Source organism: Apostichopus japonicus, chromosome 18 (assembly GCF_037975245.1).
Source record: "Apostichopus japonicus isolate 1M-3 chromosome 18, ASM3797524v1, whole genome shotgun sequence".
Classification (NCBI taxonomy): domain Eukaryota; kingdom Metazoa; phylum Echinodermata; class Holothuroidea; order Aspidochirotida; family Stichopodidae; genus Apostichopus; species Apostichopus japonicus.
Window position 1 is genome coordinate 13,128,771 of NC_092578.1, and position 18,313 is coordinate 13,147,083.

Below are 18,313 nucleotides of genomic sequence, written 5' to 3' on the forward strand. Positions count from 1 at the left end.
TATTGCTGTTACGTTCGACCACATGGTTGCCTAACACCACACTAAGTCAATGGGGGTAATCTAGCCTAGCCATCTGTTTATTAGCTGAAATTGTGACGCAGTTATAAGATATCCATGGAAAGCTTTCCTTATTGCTGTTATCTTTGACCACATGGTAGCCTAACAACACACTAAGTCAATGGGAAATCTGCCTAACCATCGGTTTGCAATTTTTTTTAAACAATCACACTTTGCGTAGGATTCGGGTAATAAATTAGGAACCGGGTAGAATCACGTCGGGCGGGTACCTTCGTTATTGCTGTTATCTTCGACCACATTGTTGCCTAACACCACACTAAGTCAATGGGAAATCTGCCTTACCGTCGGTTTGCCAATTTTTTTTTTTTTAAATCACACTTTGCGTAGGATTCGGGTAATAAATTAGGAACCGGGTAGAATCGCGTCGGGCGGGTACCTTCGTTATTGCTGTTATCTTCGACCACATTGTAGCCTAACACCACACTAAGTCAATGGGAAATCTGCCTAACCGTCGGTTTGGCAATTTTTTTTTTTTCTTTAAATCACACTTTGCGTAGGATTCGGGTAATAAATTAGGAACCGGGTAGTAACGTGTCGGGCGGGTACCCGGATAACCCGTGCAAACACTACTATAAAGAGGGAACAAATGTTCTTTTCAGGTTCCAAAGTGAAGAAGATTTTTTTTTAAATTTTTAAATTCTTTTATTCTAGTTTTCTCCTTCCACTAAGCGATTACATCGTTTGCTGTGATCAGATTCCACCAAAACGAGAGAGACTTCTTCGAAGCAAGGCAAACTTTCCTTTACTTGCCGTGAAGCTAAATCATGAAAGTGCCTCAGAATACAAAAGTGACATTTCCTTCTTATCCCGTTTAAATTTTACCCCATTTTCTAGAGCTTGTAAATTTAAAAAAGTGGTTACAATTTGACTTTCAAACAGGGCAGCTACAGTGTCAATCTGTGCAGCTACATATATACAATATTTACAACAGCATGAACAGTGAGGGGACATGAGATGTTACCACATGCACACAACCATTCTTCTGAAGAGAGACTACCAATGTAGGGTACCCTACCACATTCATCCACAATCGGAAGGGCCAGCCATACCAACATAATAATGTAAGCGAAAATTATATCAACAGCTGGGCAAAAGACCATGTTTACACAACAAAATTCAAACTTGCAGCTAGAGTGCCTAACACTACCAGATCTGACCCTAATTTGTGTTTCAAGCTTTATTGAAGCTCCTGACAAGGGCAACAACTTTGACAACCTTCGTCGGGATCAGGCAACAACGAATAACAGCCTTTGAACTTGACAGGTAGGAGGGTGGGCGGGTCAGATGGGCAGGTGGGTACAACAGTAGGAAAGACCACAGATTAGATTAAACAAAGTGAGCAAAGAAACATACAACCAGATCAAATGCATAAACAAATAGACAACCACACAAAGCAATTCGGACAGGAAGTGCAAGTTAAGTCCCCAAGAAATGAATGGAATGCAATAAATGAAAACAATATGAACAATATATATAACAATATCAAAATTAATTTGTCAAACTTAAGTCTAACATACAGACCGTTGGATGTGAACATTAAAACTAACTTGGAATTTTTGGTGGTTCTCCACAGGTACCACTGAAGTGACAGGGATCAAGTCCCCAATCTTGGGGACATTCAGGACAACAATGATAGGTATATTGAAGTTCCTCATGACAGGGGAGTTCATCACATTCAACACCATCGCAGGGATCAGCTAAATATGGTCAACAAAAAGTTACTCATGACAGGGGAGTTCATCATATTCAACACCATCGCAGGGATCAGCTAAATATGGTCAACAAAAAGTTACTCATGACAGGGGAGTTCATCACATTCAACATCAGCTCAATTAACTTATGAGAAATATTACAATATGATAACTTGTACAGCTGTGACTTGAAGTGAAAAGGAATCAAACACATATTGAGCTGCTGTACTTGCATTTTCTGGGGATTCTCCCAACCCTCCTCTCCCCCACCCCCCCCCCCATGCTCTATTACCAAAAGGGTACCTTGTCATGAGGAGCAGTCAAAGCCAATTGGCTTTATACATTCAAGTCTCTTCAAACATGCAACAAACTTACAAGTAACAGGGAATTTTCCTAATGCAATGATTGTCAGGGATTAATCTTTACACTTTTTACACTGTACACTAGCTACAATAAGGAAGGTCATGTGATCAACAGATGGATGTTATCGTTTTTAAAGATTAAAACTAACCTGGAAGTACTGGTGGTTCTACACAGGTACCACTTTTACCTTAACCATACTTAACAGATCTTTCATCTTGAATCCTAACATTCATTCTGGTACTTACCGATCTCAATACATTCACCCTGCGTAAAATCAGTCAAAGTTACATCTCTGCATTTTGCTGCTTCAAACTCACATTCGTTTCCATAGGTTTTATTATCTGAACCACAGACGGGTTCCCAAACTTGAACACACAACCCAACACAAACTGCTGAATGCGAATTTGAAATGAGAAATTTGTATGAACAACCAAATATCACATATATCTGCAACAATTGTCCTTTTGGCAAAAGCAAATGTACATTACCTCTCTAAGTGAGAGTTGAAACTACTTTGGGGGCATTCAGGAGGATACTGGACAATTTCAGCACATGACACCTCTTCAATGCACACAATATGCACATAAACAAATATTACATATATACATATTACATATATTAGGAAACATTTACAAAAAGTATGAAACAAGAATGCATCCCAGAAATGAAAAATTGTATTGAGACAAAGAAAACATAGATAGCAACCCATAAGCTAGATTAAGGAAGGTCATGTGATCAACATTTCATGAGCTGGGGCAGATAATTACTTAAAGGGTGTTTTTGGGACAAACATTCATTTTGATATAATGCATGGCATTAAACAACACTGCTACTAGTCCAGGCTCTTATTTCTATATCACTTTTAATTGTTTTAGAAATGACACTTTTAATCATCTGTGCTGCTCATCAATTAAAGACAGAGAGGCTAGACTACTTAGTCTAACAAACAGACCATTAGATATCAAAAATTAAAACTAACCTGGAAGTATTTGTGGTTCTCCACAGGTACCACTGAGCTCACAGGGATCAAGTCCCCAATCTTGGGGACATTCAGGACAACAATTACCCTCATAGGTATGTTGAAGATCCTCAGGACAGGTGAGCTCATCACATTCAACACCATCGCAGGGATCAGCTAAATATGGTCAACAAAACGTTACTCGGGTAAGTATGAATTTAGTCTTAATTCTTCCACTGGATCACAAGAATACACCTCATACTCTCATTCACTCAAATTCAATGTCTTATGATGACCAACCCCTTGCTCCAGTAGACTACACTTTTCACTGAAAGTAGTGACTGTCACAGATAATCAGATTCGAATGATAGCTTACCTCTATTTCGACCAATATGTTGAAATCGCATCACAAATAACTGCACATGCATCGTAAGTAGATTCCCTAAATATTTTAGCTCTGTTCACGAAAAGCTGCAATGATGTCAATACTGAACTATACTTATGGTGATTATGGGGAGTTCCCCTGTCAAATACTACAAAGTCTCAGGGGGAGAATGGAACAAAACAGGTTCTCTAAATTTCACAGGTGAGAGTGGCATAGCAAGCTGCCTCAAGCATTATCTTTCGTCTCAAACAATCTCCCCTCCCCCTCCCCACACACACATGGATATACAAGCCAAGTATATATGCAATTCCCATAGGCTGAACTAACAAATTAGCATGTTACACCATTTTTCAGGTGTTGACAAATCAGATGACCTCTTATAACAAGATCCTCTAAAAAAGAAAGTAAGGCTTACATAATATTACTGTGAATCATCGTACCATGATTGTATGTCGTTCATGCAGTCTGTGACTTTGAATGTTCATACTTTTCAAATGATTACAGTTTTGGTTACATTCCCCCCCCCCCCCTTAACCTTTCTTTAATTTCCAACAAATTTCTAGCACCAGTACTTTCACTACTTTCAAACTTTTACCTTAACCATACTTAACAGATCTTTCATCTTGAATCCTAACATTCATTCTGGTACTTACCGATCTCAATACATTCACCCTGCGTAAAATCAGTCAAAGTTACATCTCTGCATTTTGCTGCTTCAAACTCACATTCGTTTCCATAGGTTTTATTATCTGAACCACAGACGGGTGCCCAAATTTGAACACACGCCACAGCACAATCTTCTGAATGTGAATTTGAAATGAGAAATTTGTATGAACAACCAAATATCACATATATCTGCAACAATTGTCGTTTTAGCAAAAGGAAATGTACATTACCTCTCTATAAAGTGAGAGATGAAACTACTTTGGGGACACTCAGGACAACAGACAGGAGGATACTGGACAATTTCAGAACATGACACCTCTTCAATGCACACAATATGCACATAAACAAATATTACATATATATAGTACCGCTCACGTATAACTGGACATGTGTATGCGCACAGAATCGTATAAAGACGTATAAACACGTACAATCGCGTATAAACTAGTTGACAAACAAATTGCCGCGTAGACGCCGCGTAGACACCGCGTATAATCCCTGTACGAGTTTATACGCAGGAAATGCTATTGTGCTCAATAGATAGGGATTAAAGTCGCCGAAAGAATTAGTGAGATGTTTGAAACAGCCGTTCCTTACATCGTAGTTTAAGTTGTGATATTCACCTAGCAGTAAAAGGGACGCAGGTAAAGTGTTTGCCGGCATAGAACTTAACTGGTTTTCGTTATTTGGGTTTCTATTCAGTGTTTCTTTTCCCGACTTTTTTTCTGTTGTAGAGGTTTTGTTCCACGGAGGATAAGTTTAGTTTGAATAGTTGGCAACATTTTGAAGAAATAATTAAGTATTACTAAGCGTTTCTTGCGTCAATTTTCTACATAATTTACCGTTGGTTCCAACAGAATGAAAAAAAAAAAAATTCCACCCAACAACTTTGATAGCAGGTCCGGTTATAAACAAAACATGTTTCTCGTCCGCACAAGGGGCCTCCTTTTTCCTGATTCCCGAGTATCTATTTGGATTACAAGAAATCTAAACTATCCTTAAAAATTATTTTGTTAAGGTTGCCACATCTTCCAAACTAGAATCAGCGCATGAAAAGAAGAAAAATGGCCTCCCGTTTTTTTTCAGATCTCAGTACAAGAAACATGTATTTTATTTGGATAGAACAACTCTCGTTAATGTGGTTAAGTTAATATTTTTCTACCCTAGCTGTATGTCGTTTTTATAAAACCTTAATGAAAACCAACTTTTTGGAAAATGGATTTTGAAGCTGTCAACAATTTAAGAAATGCTTACCATTAAATACTGGCGTCAAACAATACATTTCCTATTTATTCGAATAAAGATCCACAAAGGATAAAAATGCTAAGTAGAGCTTACTAAAAGAGAAATAGAAACTGCATGTACATCAATGTACATCGTCATTTTAAGGATCCAAATACTATACAAAAAGATTGAGTTCACCGAAACACCCCTTTTCCTTACCACCTGAAGAAACCCTCTTTTATAAATTCTACTAACTTACAGTACTTTACATTTCATACAAAAGTTACTTCTACAACAGCTTCCCAAAATGTGTGTCGCAATAGGTTAAGTTTAAACCGCACAGCACAGTACCATTAATAATTTGCATATTACACCAAAATTTACACTCAGAGTCCAGATGGCGGGAAAATGTACCATCATGTTCAATGTGTTGTGTCGTTCCCATGGTGCGATGAACTTGGGCAAGTTCGAATGTCGATGACCTACTTATGTTCCATGACCAATGTCAATGGGAATTATGTGTGTAAAAACTCGGGTTTTTCCACGTGTTATATATATAGAAGTTTTACGTAAGCGGAGCAAATTTCGGGGCGGCTCGTTGATTGTGAGGAAGCACTTATCTAAGCATCAATATTTGTGAAAAATATCGTAAGGTTTTTCTTCAGAAAATATTTTGGACTAGTAATTGGAATCTTAATGTAGGAAGTACTGGGTCTAAACCTTATCACTGCATTTTGGGGAAAGTCAGATCTTCAAGTGCAAAATATTGTTTTTTCATTTAATGTTATTGTGGTTTTCTTGCGAGGTGTATACGGCGTATCTTGCAATGTAGGCTTAGAGGTAGGTTCGACCAAGGCCTACCTAGTTCTCATAGATTGTTACCTACTGTACATTCAATTTAATGCCTAACGGGAGAAACTCGTCTAAATAGTAACAGACTGGGCACATTGTCGTAATTAATATAGTTTCCTTGCTAAAGTTTTGCACTGATTGTATCGATCGTTTGTGCTCCCATAGTAGCGCTGTTTTCTTTGTTACTCTTATTCTTATCCGCGTATATGCTAACTCTGTGGTTGAATATTTTGGAAAGTCATTAATTGGGCTTAGTTTACCGACTCTTTTCTTCATCACAGTTTATTCTAACCCATAGAAGCTCTGCTATGTAAAGCAGCTGCCAAAACCCTACGTTTACAGGTTATACGAGATTGTACGTCTTTACTCGCGTATAATCCCTATTCAGGGGCACTAGAGCGAAGCCCTAAGCCCCATAGACACGGCGTAGACGCCGCGTAGAAAGTTGCGTACAGAAACGTATAACATCATATAGTCGCGTATAATCGCGTAGATACACGTAGAGTATACGTCTACGCGGAGTTATACGTGAGCGGTACTGTACATATTACATATATTAGGAAACATTTACAAGAAGTATGAAACAAGAATGTATCCCAGAAATGAACAATTGTATTGAGACAAAGAGAACATAGATAGTAACCCATAAGCTAGATTAAGGAAGGTCATGTGATCAACATTTCATGAGCTTGGGCAGATAATTACTTAAAGGGTGTCTTTGGGACAACATTCATTTTGATATGATGCATAGCATTAAACAAACACAACACTGCTATTAGTCCAGGCTCTTATTTCTATATCACTTTTAATTGTTTTAGAAATGACACTTTTAAACATCTGTGCAGCTCATCAATTAAAGACAGAGAGGCTAGACTACTTAGTCTAACAAACAGACCATTAGATATCAAAATTAAAACTAACCTGGAAGTACTGTTGGTTCTACACAGGTACCACTGAGCTCACAGGGATCAAGTCCCCAATCTTGGGGACATTCAGGACAACAATTACCCTCATAGGTATGTTGAAGATCCTCAGGACAGGTGAGCTCATCACATTCAACACCATCGCAAGGATCAGCTAAATATGGTCAACAAAAAGTATCAATAAAGCAGACTGTTTGGTACAATACCATAAGACATGATACATACCAGAATTACCTCCAAGTCTTAAACAGAGGTTCTATACAGGAGATTCAGCCTCTCCCAAATATTGAGGAAAAGAGTTAAAAAAATACACAATTAAACGTCTCAGTGAGTGAGATTGATTAAAAAGTGGGAGTTGAAGGGGCTCGAAGTGTTTCGTTACCAGTTGCCTAATCTAAAATCTAAAATGTAAAGCCGTTTCTGGCCTGTGTACTAACCTTTTGTACATTCTCCTGCTTCAGTCACTGTTAGTGTGTTATTGAGACACTGTGCTATCTCAAAGAGGCAGTGATTGGGGTAGGTGATACCATCAGATCCACAAACTGGGGCATAGATCTTGATACAGGGCTTTTGGCAGTTATCTCCTTCTGCCCGATCTGTTATGATAACCAGAATGCAAAAATGAATAGTGGTTTCGATGGTGTAATTATTCTATATTTGAAGGATTCACATACAGCCTACTGGAGGACAAAGAATACCAAGTCCCCCCCCCCCCCCCACCAAAATGTACAGCATGCTAGAATGTACAGCCGTTTCTGGCCTGTGTACTAACCTTTTATACATACTCCTGTAGTCTGATTCAGTGTGTTATTGAGACACTGTGCTATCTCAAAGAGGCAGTGATTAGGGTAGGTGATACCATCAGATCCACAAACTGGTCTATAGATCCTGATACAGGGCTTTTGGCATTCATCTCCTGCTGCCCGATCTGTTATGATAAAAAATAACAAGAGCATATGGAAAGTTTTGCTCTATAAACGGCCCTTTGTCGGAGAATTAAATGCTGTTGTATACACACAGGAAGCGTTGCAGTTTTCACTCTCCGAAATTGCTGTGAGAGCACTGCACACTGTACTGTGTTCAGATTAGCTGCGTAAAGGAGGACTTTACAAATTTCTTACCATGCTTTTGATTTGCTGGTGAAAAGTACGAGCCTTAATATTGACCAATCAAGTCAAATTTAATATCACTAGAGAGAACAGTCAACAAACTTTTCTTTGGGATTTAGTTCACACAAAAAATAAAAATGACACATCATTGTAACAAGAGCCCAAGGGCACTGTGGTTCCTTGCATATAGGGGTATATGACAATACACATAATATTATCAAGTAAGATTGGGCTCAAATAGTCCAAGTAATTGTGGTCCTACATGTACCTATAAAGTAACAAACACTATAGCCAACACTTTTTTTATCACAAATTGTGATCAGATTTTTGATTGGAAGGCACTTTTCAGATCTGAATATGGCGTCGAAAATGTATCAAATATAAGGTCACCTACAAGTGGGTCAACAGATATGATAACATTTGGTGACTCAAATCACATCAGTGAGACCTAACGAGAGCATCAAAACTGTAAAAATTCAAACATTTTTTCTTTGCCCATTTTCTCCCCCCCCCCCCAAAATACTAGATTTTAACATTAATTGACCTTTGGTGACATCGGATCACATGACCGTTAAGTTTGAAAATATACCCCTATACCATTTGCAACTTGTCCCAAAATATCAACCTTGTCACACCTTGGCACTGGGAGTTATTTGCATTAAATGTCTGAAAATTAACTTTGACCTTGTATAACTTCGCACACGAAGGTCACACAGGGTCTACCTGTTGACATTTATGATCAGAAGGTACCTTTGACATCTGAAAATAGCATCGAAACTGTAAAAATCCCCAAAACACTTAAAGGTCACCAGAGGTCAAATTGAGGTCAAGGGTCACCCAGATGCGGGTCAACAATTGGATTACATTGAAGCAACTCCCAACCCTAACGGACAATTCGTTCTCAAGTTATCGCAAAAATACTAGTTTTTTATCACTAATTGACCTTTGGTGACCTTGGATCACATGAATGTTAAGTTTCAAAATGTTCCCCTAACCAGTTCACAACTTGTCCCAAAATATCAACCTTGTCGCACATTGGCACTGGGAGTTATTGCAGTTTTAATATTTTCGTTTTTTGGACCATAACTGACCTTTGTGGGCACCAAAAACAATAGGGCACACCTTCTCCATATGGCGGATCTATAGTCCCAAGTTTGGCCTCAATCCAACTTTCCCTTATTGAGATAGAGCGTACCCAAGCAAGTGTCACACACAGACACACACACGCAAACATGACTACATAGGTTCCTTTTGCTAAAGCAAGGAACCAAAAAGGACACAATAATCTTCAAAATGACATATGAAAGAGTTTTGTGAGTGCTATACTTAGAAAGTTATGAAAAGATTTAGCACGAAATGTGCATATTTTGTAGCAATATTTGCTGTGAAACAGGGTGCTTTTTGCCGAGTTTCAGAAGGATTCCATATGATGTGACAGTTATATGAACCTCTAAGAGGATCCAGGCTGGAGGAACTCACTTGTTGTGCCCACACATGTTTATGATGTGCAATACATGCTATTCACTTGTTACCCATGGGCATACAGGCCTAGAATTTCACAATTTTACCAGCTTTCTAAAAATATGCCCATGTTTCAAAATCTACTGACTTAAGTCAAGTTCTCACTGAGGGGGATGGGGGAGGGGTGCAGTTGCCATAAGCGAAACCCCAAAATAGCAAATTTGGTTGAGGGAATAAATTTTGTTGATTATTTTATCAAGTTTAAAATCTAATTTCATGTACTAATGTGCTCTCAGTACAATATGCTTTATAGTGCATACTTTACATTGATTTCTGCTGACCGTTTGACACTATCAGCATTCCCCTTCATGACATATCAAATCCGCATCACATATATGCACAGACATTCATATACACACACATACAAATCAAGTTTGCTGTTAATGCAAGCAACCACAAGAAGGTATGTATACTACTTTCAAAAGTCTACTTAAGACCCATTTTTTCACTTGTTCTTTTGTAAATTAATTTACTTTCTTTGTAAAGCGCTTTGAGCAGTAACTTTTGTTTACTGATTTGGCGCTATATAAGTCTCATTTATTATTATTATTATTATTATTATTATATCACAAAACAGTAAAGCAGGAGCAATGAGGAAGATTGCTGATAATACTGCCATTGTGAGTAAAATTTCAAAACGTTCATTTGCCATGGATTAATTACTTTATCAGTGGTCTGTTACTGACCTTGTTGCTACTTGTGACAGGAAAAATTTGTTGCTTATAACCCTAACAAATCTTAAGAAATGTGTTTTGCAAACAAGAACATTAAACATTAAGGTCTCTTGTCATCTAAATCACATCGAATTAAACTGAATGGTTCCGAAGTTGAAAAGACAACAAACACTGACTACTTAGAGGTATGTATTGATGAAAGTCTGACGTTCAACAATCATCTCTCGAACATCCTCAGTAAAGTTTATTACATTGTATATCTAGTCTAGCATTCGTTGCATCATTTTTTAATAGTGATGCTAAGAGAAATATTTATAATTCTATGGTTCTGCCACATGTGACTTACGCTGTCCCAGTATGGTATCACTTTATATAGCAAAACTACCAATTTAGAATAACAAAGTTTTTGAAGTATACTTCTAAAATTTTGAGTTTAGACTTCAACTTCCTATTAGACACTGTAAATGCGACTGCTAGAAACGAGTTCATTCGGACGGCAAACACGATTAAAACAGACCAAAACCATCCTCTGTATTCTTCATTAAACAGTATGCTAACAAAATCTAAGAAATCGACACATCTTGCCAAAATATAGAATACATCTTTTTAGAAACTCATTTATCTATCGTGCTGCAATAATCTTTCCATCTAAGCTTTTGGATCTGACTAATTGCAATTGTGTAATTAATACTGTCATTATATAGTTTAAATTGTTTAGGACAGATTTATAGGAAAGAATCAGAAGGATAGTACACAGGAGTATTGTTTGCTAACAGACAATTTGTCCCATACCTCACGCAGTGTCCCATATATCACATTTTTGTATTATGTAATTAGTATGAATCGTAATTTCAAAGCAAATTGTACTTGTTTTCATAACCCTACCAAGAGCCTAAGGGCACTATGGTTCCTTGCTTGTAAGGAATATTTACAAGGGAGCAGCAATGTCTTAAAATCGTTATGTGTTCCGATTTACAGACACAATATTATTGCCAAAAATATCACAATAAGGTATCAAAACCAACCTTTGGCCCCTCATAACTTGAGAACCAGGTGTCTGATTGAAGCGGGAGTTGATTTCCTCTATAGAGCACAAAGAGCTCAACCATATATCAAAATATTGACAAACTTTGTTGTTTTGCCCTGTATCTCCTAAAATGAGCATATTTTTCAAGATTTGACCTTTGACCTTTTGAAAATGTACAGCATGCTTAAATGTAAAGCGTTTCTGGCCTGTGTACTAACCTTTTGTACATTCTCCTGCTTCATTCACTGTTAGTGTGGTATTCATGCACTGTGCTATCTCAAAGAGGCAGTGATTGGGGTAGGTGATACCATCAGATCCACAAACTGGGGCATAGATCTTGATACAGGGCTGTTGGCAGTCATCTCCTGCTGCCCGATCTGTTATGATAAAAAATAACAAGAGATGTGACAGTCATATAAGAACCTCTAAGTGGATCCAGGCTGGAGGAACTCACTGTCTCTGCCATCTGACGCATGAGTATGATGTGCAGTATATATATGCTATTCACCTGTTACCCATGGGCATACAGGCCTAGAATTTCACAATTTACCAGCTTTCTAAAAAATTTGCCTGCTTCAAAAACTACTGACTTAAAGAGTGTGAAGACTCGTGCAAAAAAGAATGTCTAATGCCCGTTTTATGACCTAGTTTCGAATGAGGTGTAACAGAAGTGTTAAACACGGCCACCATCGATCCCAGAAAATACATACACAGCTTGCTACCGTCGGTAATTAGACACTAGTGTACAGTCAGTACATACAGCTGCGGTCAATACCCACAGCACTAAACGATACAGCGTTGGACATCTCAGGTCCAGCTTACGATAACAAGGTATCACGTTTCATTACTGTCTGCATTTTGTAGAGACAAGAGAAAAACTTCATTGCAAGCAACGGAAAGTTAACTTTTTCAGATGGCCGCACGCGATTTGGAGTGAGTCTTCAATGCCTGTAAGGGTCACTTAACAAATGATGCATTTCAGTATACACTAAATAAAGCTAATTTGATGTGCAACTTAACAATAAAGAAACACATCTTTGTCTGTATACTTCCTAACCCTGTACCTCTAATGAAGCCAGTATCTGTCCATGTTGTTCGGTTAAATTTTCTCACATTTAAAATGCTACCTACGTGTTGCACCCATGAAACTGGGATGTGATCCCTGGTTACAAGATACGAACAGCTAGTAATATATCCTCTAATTCTGCATAGACATAGTTCATATGGTCACCAATTTTTATAAGTGCTGGAAAACTCAGTAGGCAAGGTACTGGAATTGTAATCCTGCAATCACTTGTTACAAAAACAAAAACAGTTGTTAATTTGCTTTATACAGACTTCTAATTGGATGAATTAAACTAGTATCACAATGGAAAGAACTGGTACTGTAGTTTGCCTTTCCTGTCAAAGGTTTGCAAAGGCATTATTCTGCTTGATGCCCTGGTACAGTAGTTGAGTGGCCAGACATCCAGCATTAGGCTCAAAGTCCGGTAATGCTGTGCTCTCTCCTCCGTGTGGCATGATCTCTTCTTGCCGGACGCATGTACGGCCGGCATTGCAAAAGGCTTTTGAAGCAAATTTAAACAATCCATTCACCTACACATTTTGAAGTTCTAATTGTACGTGTAGTGTACTGGCTTCTGCATTTATATATAAACGCATGTATAGTACATGAATGGATACAGATGTAAAAGTCAGTTAACAAGTAGGGCCATTTCCAGCTTCTTGTTGCCTTTATCAAGTACAGTATTATAAACGTTGTGAATAATGTAACCTGTAGTTTCCTTCAAGCATTAAAACATGTTTCGCGACTAACAACCCATGCCAACTTGTCATGGCATCTCTTGAATCATCGATATGTCCAGGCCTGAACAGAGGTGGGAGGTCGGTAGGCTTCAACCCCTGAGGTCCATTATCGGGACCGGGAAAATATATCAAAGCTCTGGCAGGATCCCAGGAAAATATATTATGAAATGTTATAAATATATATTACTTTATAAGCCTACTGAAGAATGTGAAATGTGGGTCCATAATGGTCACAGGACCAAACCTGCAGGCCCTCGATGCCCTTTGGATGTATCCTCCACCTAGATGTCATTTCAGTGGCTAACCTGACTGGTGTATAGCATTGAGACCCTCCTCCACTTGTAGATTAGGATCATCAAGAATAACTGGTAATACCAGGGAAACAATAATGCATCGTATGTAGGGGTAAGGAAAATGTGTCTGAACACAAACAAATTATAATCTTGGTTTCATTGAATCATTGGACGATCGTCAATGTCTAAACAACTTTTAAAATACACTTAGGTTAATTAGTTTCAAAATTGCTTGAATAATTAGGTACTAAAACTAGGAGGAATATGACAGAGGAACTTTGACTGTCACACTTAATACTGATTGTTTTCTAATAATTGGGTCCATCTCCCATGGCATTAAGTCCCTTTCGTGGATACAGGGTCAAAATTAAGAATGACTTTCTCCCGGGGATCTCCGTCAACCAAATAGGAAGCGCTTGTTCGGAATTCACTCACTGGATGTAAACTGTACGCTCTCAAAGAGCACTGCTTTTTTTCAGCTGTATATTTAATTTTGCAGTTGAACATATACAGTACCTTTAATTGCCATGTTATAAGCTTTCTTCCACCCTCTGCCCCCCTCCCCACCCCCCTCCCCCACCGAGACAATCAAACAGCACAAACTTACTGATACGTACATAATTGTCACCTACGTAGAATTCAGCCATAAACTATAAGTACAATACAAAAGAGACAAATAAGTAAAACAAGTGATCTATGCTGAAAGATGAAACTTTATTGACTTCACTCAAAAATAACCACTGAAAACAAAAACAAACATTGCTAAATAGCATTTGTTAAATAATTACTACAACATGCCACAAAACTAGAAGTTTATTTTTGATACCGACTCTACAATAAAGTTTATGGGGGGAGGAAGAAGAAGAAGGAACGGATAAGAGTGGGGAGGGGAGGGGAGTTGAAAGAAGGGGTTGAGGGGAGAGGCGGAAGGGGTTTATCGTTAATTGACTTCGATCAGGTGCTTTTTGTTATCGGCATGTCTCTGATGGATGAACTGATGGAAAAATAAAAAGTTAAGGTTGGTTTTATCTGAAAAACTGGATTGACACTTTACAACAGGTCTTTGCTTTAATTAAAATATATTGCAGAACCAAGCCTATATATTAAAGTACTTGAGTTGAAGGAAATTTAGCCTAGCCATTGTCAGGGACAGATCCAGGATTAAATAAAGGAGTGTGTGTGGCCATGTGGGGGTTGAAGCCTCCCCCATTGTGTAGGGTCGGGGGGGGTCTGTGCCCATGAAGACAGTGACTAAAACACTCCATGGATGGAGTGATGTATAGATATTAATGATTAAAGAATATTACACATCACATGTATTCTACTCTAAGCTACAGTAGATATTAAGGAATTGTCCACGTAACATTGAACGTTACTGCAAATTCAATTATCAGGAAAGTCAAGCAACGATATACATTCCAGGTGAACAAATTGGTTTGAGTAACTCTCCACAGGTTGAATTAAGTCTGAACATTATGCAAATGAAGCAGCTGTAACCTAGGTGCAAAGATAAAGCTGGTGCGACAAATGTAAGTTTGCACTGGACGCAACCAATTGTAACCAATTGTAAGGAGAAACTGTGACAAGAAGTCAAACCTATGGTAATAACAACATGAAGACTACAATCATAAAGCCTTTACTGTACAACTCCCAGCTGCCTTTAAAGTCACATACATGTGTCTACAATATAAAGGTAGCCTGCTGAGTTATTAACTAACTTCAAATCGGCAACATCTCAGATGTGACGTAGATATACACAGCAGAATACAGTATTAATGTCATATTGTTTATAACCACTGCAATAGATCCCTACCGATCCAATATGATGGCAATTCAAATGAAGGTCTGTATGGAGTCATCTGTCTTTAAAGCAGTATAATTAGTAAATTGGCCAATTCCACCGGGACTACTTTAACGAAAGCAGTTATTGAGCACAATACTCAAATTAGTTTACTTATTTCTCTGGAATCCTTATAAAGCTAGAAGTGGCTGGTTGAATCAGCTAAGACATGAAATATGATTATAATAGATTAGTTCAGTGTCACTCTACAGAACATTGAGAACTAATATTCTCTAGAACCCTAGAAACTTTACCTAAACATTTAACGTTTTAATATGTCACAGTGATTAGAGAGAACTGTCTTCCACTAAAGTTGTAAAAAAACTTTTTTTTGTGTAATCAGGATATTAACTTATGCGCATATTTAATTCTGGATCTATGCAACATCAAGCTTCTTTTGATGTCTTTCTTTAAGCTGCGTTTGATTCTACTCTAGCACTACATTCATAAACATCGTGGTTTAGTGTAAGTGTGTTATCCTGGTGAAGTCATGGCGTTGTCATGGTGAAGTCATGGCGTTGTCATGGTGAAGTCATGGCGTTGTCATGGTGAAGTCATGGCTCTGTCATGGCGTTGTCATGGTGAATTGTGTCATGGCAGTTGTCCAGGTAGAGTCATGTTCTTATCATCCTTTGTCGTTTTCGTAACTTTTGAGCTGAAATTGAAAAGTTATGTCACATTAGTATTCATTAGTATTATAAAGCAATTTACATAACAGAGACGTACATGCAAAGGGAATAGCATCATCATACAGGAAAATCAGTTTATAATTACTTATAATGGATCAAATCAAAAACTTCTTTGTTCATAGATTTACTAGTTTTGATAATGCAACTATAGATCACTTCCTGTCTCAATATGTCCGAGTATATGTTGTCTTAAACCAATTATATAACAACCAAGAACTTGGTAAGCTAATAAATACACGTCCTACGTAATCCCACTTCTGCTACCGATCGATCATGTTTCAGTGAACTGCTGCTAAAAAGCCTCAGATCAAGCACTGCAACTTTCAAGGAGACTTAATGTCCCTGTTACTGTGAGGATGACTGAAAACAAGATTTAACCTTTGCTCATCAGTCTCCAGAATTTTCCTAAACCCTGCTGAGAGTTATAATTCAGACTTTCAAACCTGTGAAATGCTCTCTGAATCAGTGTTTCCTTTAGGATAACTTTGGGCAGAATTCTAAAATTGATATGTCTTAGTTCAAGGAAAAGGAACATTCGAGCTAGTTATGTTTCTATAATTATTCTGGTTTTTCAAGATATTCAGCTTTAAAATATATATGCTAAATCCCTGAACTGTCCCTTTCAAGTAAACTTGATGACATCAGCATAATGCATTGTTTTATACACTCTTATAACCGAAACATATTCTGTTAACTTCGTCCTTTAGTTCATAAAAGAACATCCTTGGCTAACATTCAACACCATTTTGGTAAAGCATTTTAAACATGTCATCTGTGATCGCCATAAAAGACTGTTTTCCTATTGAGCTTTGTGTTGCATGTAAAGAACTGGCCTAATGGACTGTATGTTAGTGGAATTGCCTCACAGATTTCCTCTGCCCCCTCCCAGTTGCCCCCCCCCCCAGCCACAATCAGATCTGCTACTTATACAAAATATAGAAGTAGGCTTATGGTTTGTGTTAGAAACAGCTTCCAATGCAATACATTAATGTGAAAAATTGTCAAATGATAGCACCATTTTGCATCTAAGTCTAAAGGAGAGAGGAAACCCTCACCTTAGACCCCTTCCCCCATATCAGTGTTATATTCCCCCCCAAATAAAAAATACATATGCCTTCCCCCAGTTGCCCCCCCCCCAGATTGCCTTGGCTGTTGTTGCTACTGGATGTTTTCTTAGAAATTGAAATTAATATGGGAAATAGCACCTGGATATTTTTTTGTTGTTTTAGCAATGAACAGCAAAGCACCATTACTGCTGTGCCTAAAATCATCTCATATCAACCTTTTCCACTTCTCGCACCCCTTAGCAAATTGCAATTGACAAAAACTGTTGCAACTATACCAGCTGTGGATAAAAGCTTTCCACATTATAAACTTATTGTTTATTCCTATATTTTGCACCCCCCGTAGTCATGTTAACACCAGAAGAAGGTGCATGCACCCCATTTTTCGGAAAGGCTGCTCAAGATGTTGTAATCGTTTAGATACATGTTACTTTAGTAATGAACTGTAATATTCAATTCTAAAGGAATTTTATTGCCCAGACATGAACATGACTAATGAACTGCTTTGTCATTATTCTTTAGTATCAATTAGCACGAAAATCACAAAAGTTATTTAAGTTGTTTTGTTATAAGTTTGAAAACTTTGATATACTACATATAACTTATTTTTATCAGATTCACAAAGAGTCGGTTCTAAGCTCTGTGAATCACACATATTAACTGAAAATCCAACCAAAATTTGCCAAAAATAGCAAAGAGTATTAAACTCCATAAACAAACCATATTTTACATGCATTCAAATTATTTCAATAATGATTTAGGCATGCAGTACTCATGTATGTCTACATATTACATAATACCATAAGCCCTTACCATGCCAAGAAACCCAGGGAGGACGCCCCCCTTTCCTTGGATAGGTTCTATCAGCATGTGCTGGGAAAACAATATTGAGTTGAATGGATTAGCTGTCAGTTAAACTAATCAGTAACAATATTTCAAGTTAAAATATCTAGATTATTGAGAAAAATATTCAAATAACTTTAACATGGCATGGACCCCTTTAGTTCTTTATTTCCTTGGAAAATGGTATAGTGTAATCTAGTGGGGTTGTTGAAAAAGGGTCAGATAATGGAACATATAGGACACTGTGCTTCCTTGCAATAGCAGTGGCATTCCTAGAACAATTAGAAGGGGGAGGGGAGGGGAGGGG

At 37.8% G+C, this 18,313-nt stretch overlaps 1 protein-coding gene across 1 annotated transcript in view; it reads right to left on the reverse strand.

The window, feature by feature from the left end:
• LOC139959158 (uncharacterized) overlaps positions 1-18,313 on the reverse strand; it is a 57,737-nt gene that overhangs the window by 15,842 nt on the left and 23,582 nt on the right. Inside the window, exons 19-27 of the mRNA XM_071956755.1 lie at positions 17,977-18,036; positions 11,690-11,848; positions 7,913-8,068; positions 7,578-7,736; positions 7,139-7,294; positions 4,129-4,275; positions 3,112-3,267; positions 2,378-2,524; positions 1,626-1,775 (exon numbers count right to left, since the gene is read on the reverse strand). Coding sequence (XP_071812856.1) covers positions 1,626-1,775; positions 2,378-2,524; positions 3,112-3,267; positions 4,129-4,275; positions 7,139-7,294; positions 7,578-7,736; positions 7,913-8,068; positions 11,690-11,848; positions 17,977-18,036 — 1,290 coding nt within the window. The remainder of the gene's footprint in view (positions 1-1,625; positions 1,776-2,377; positions 2,525-3,111; positions 3,268-4,128; positions 4,276-7,138; positions 7,295-7,577; positions 7,737-7,912; positions 8,069-11,689; positions 11,849-17,976; positions 18,037-18,313) is intronic.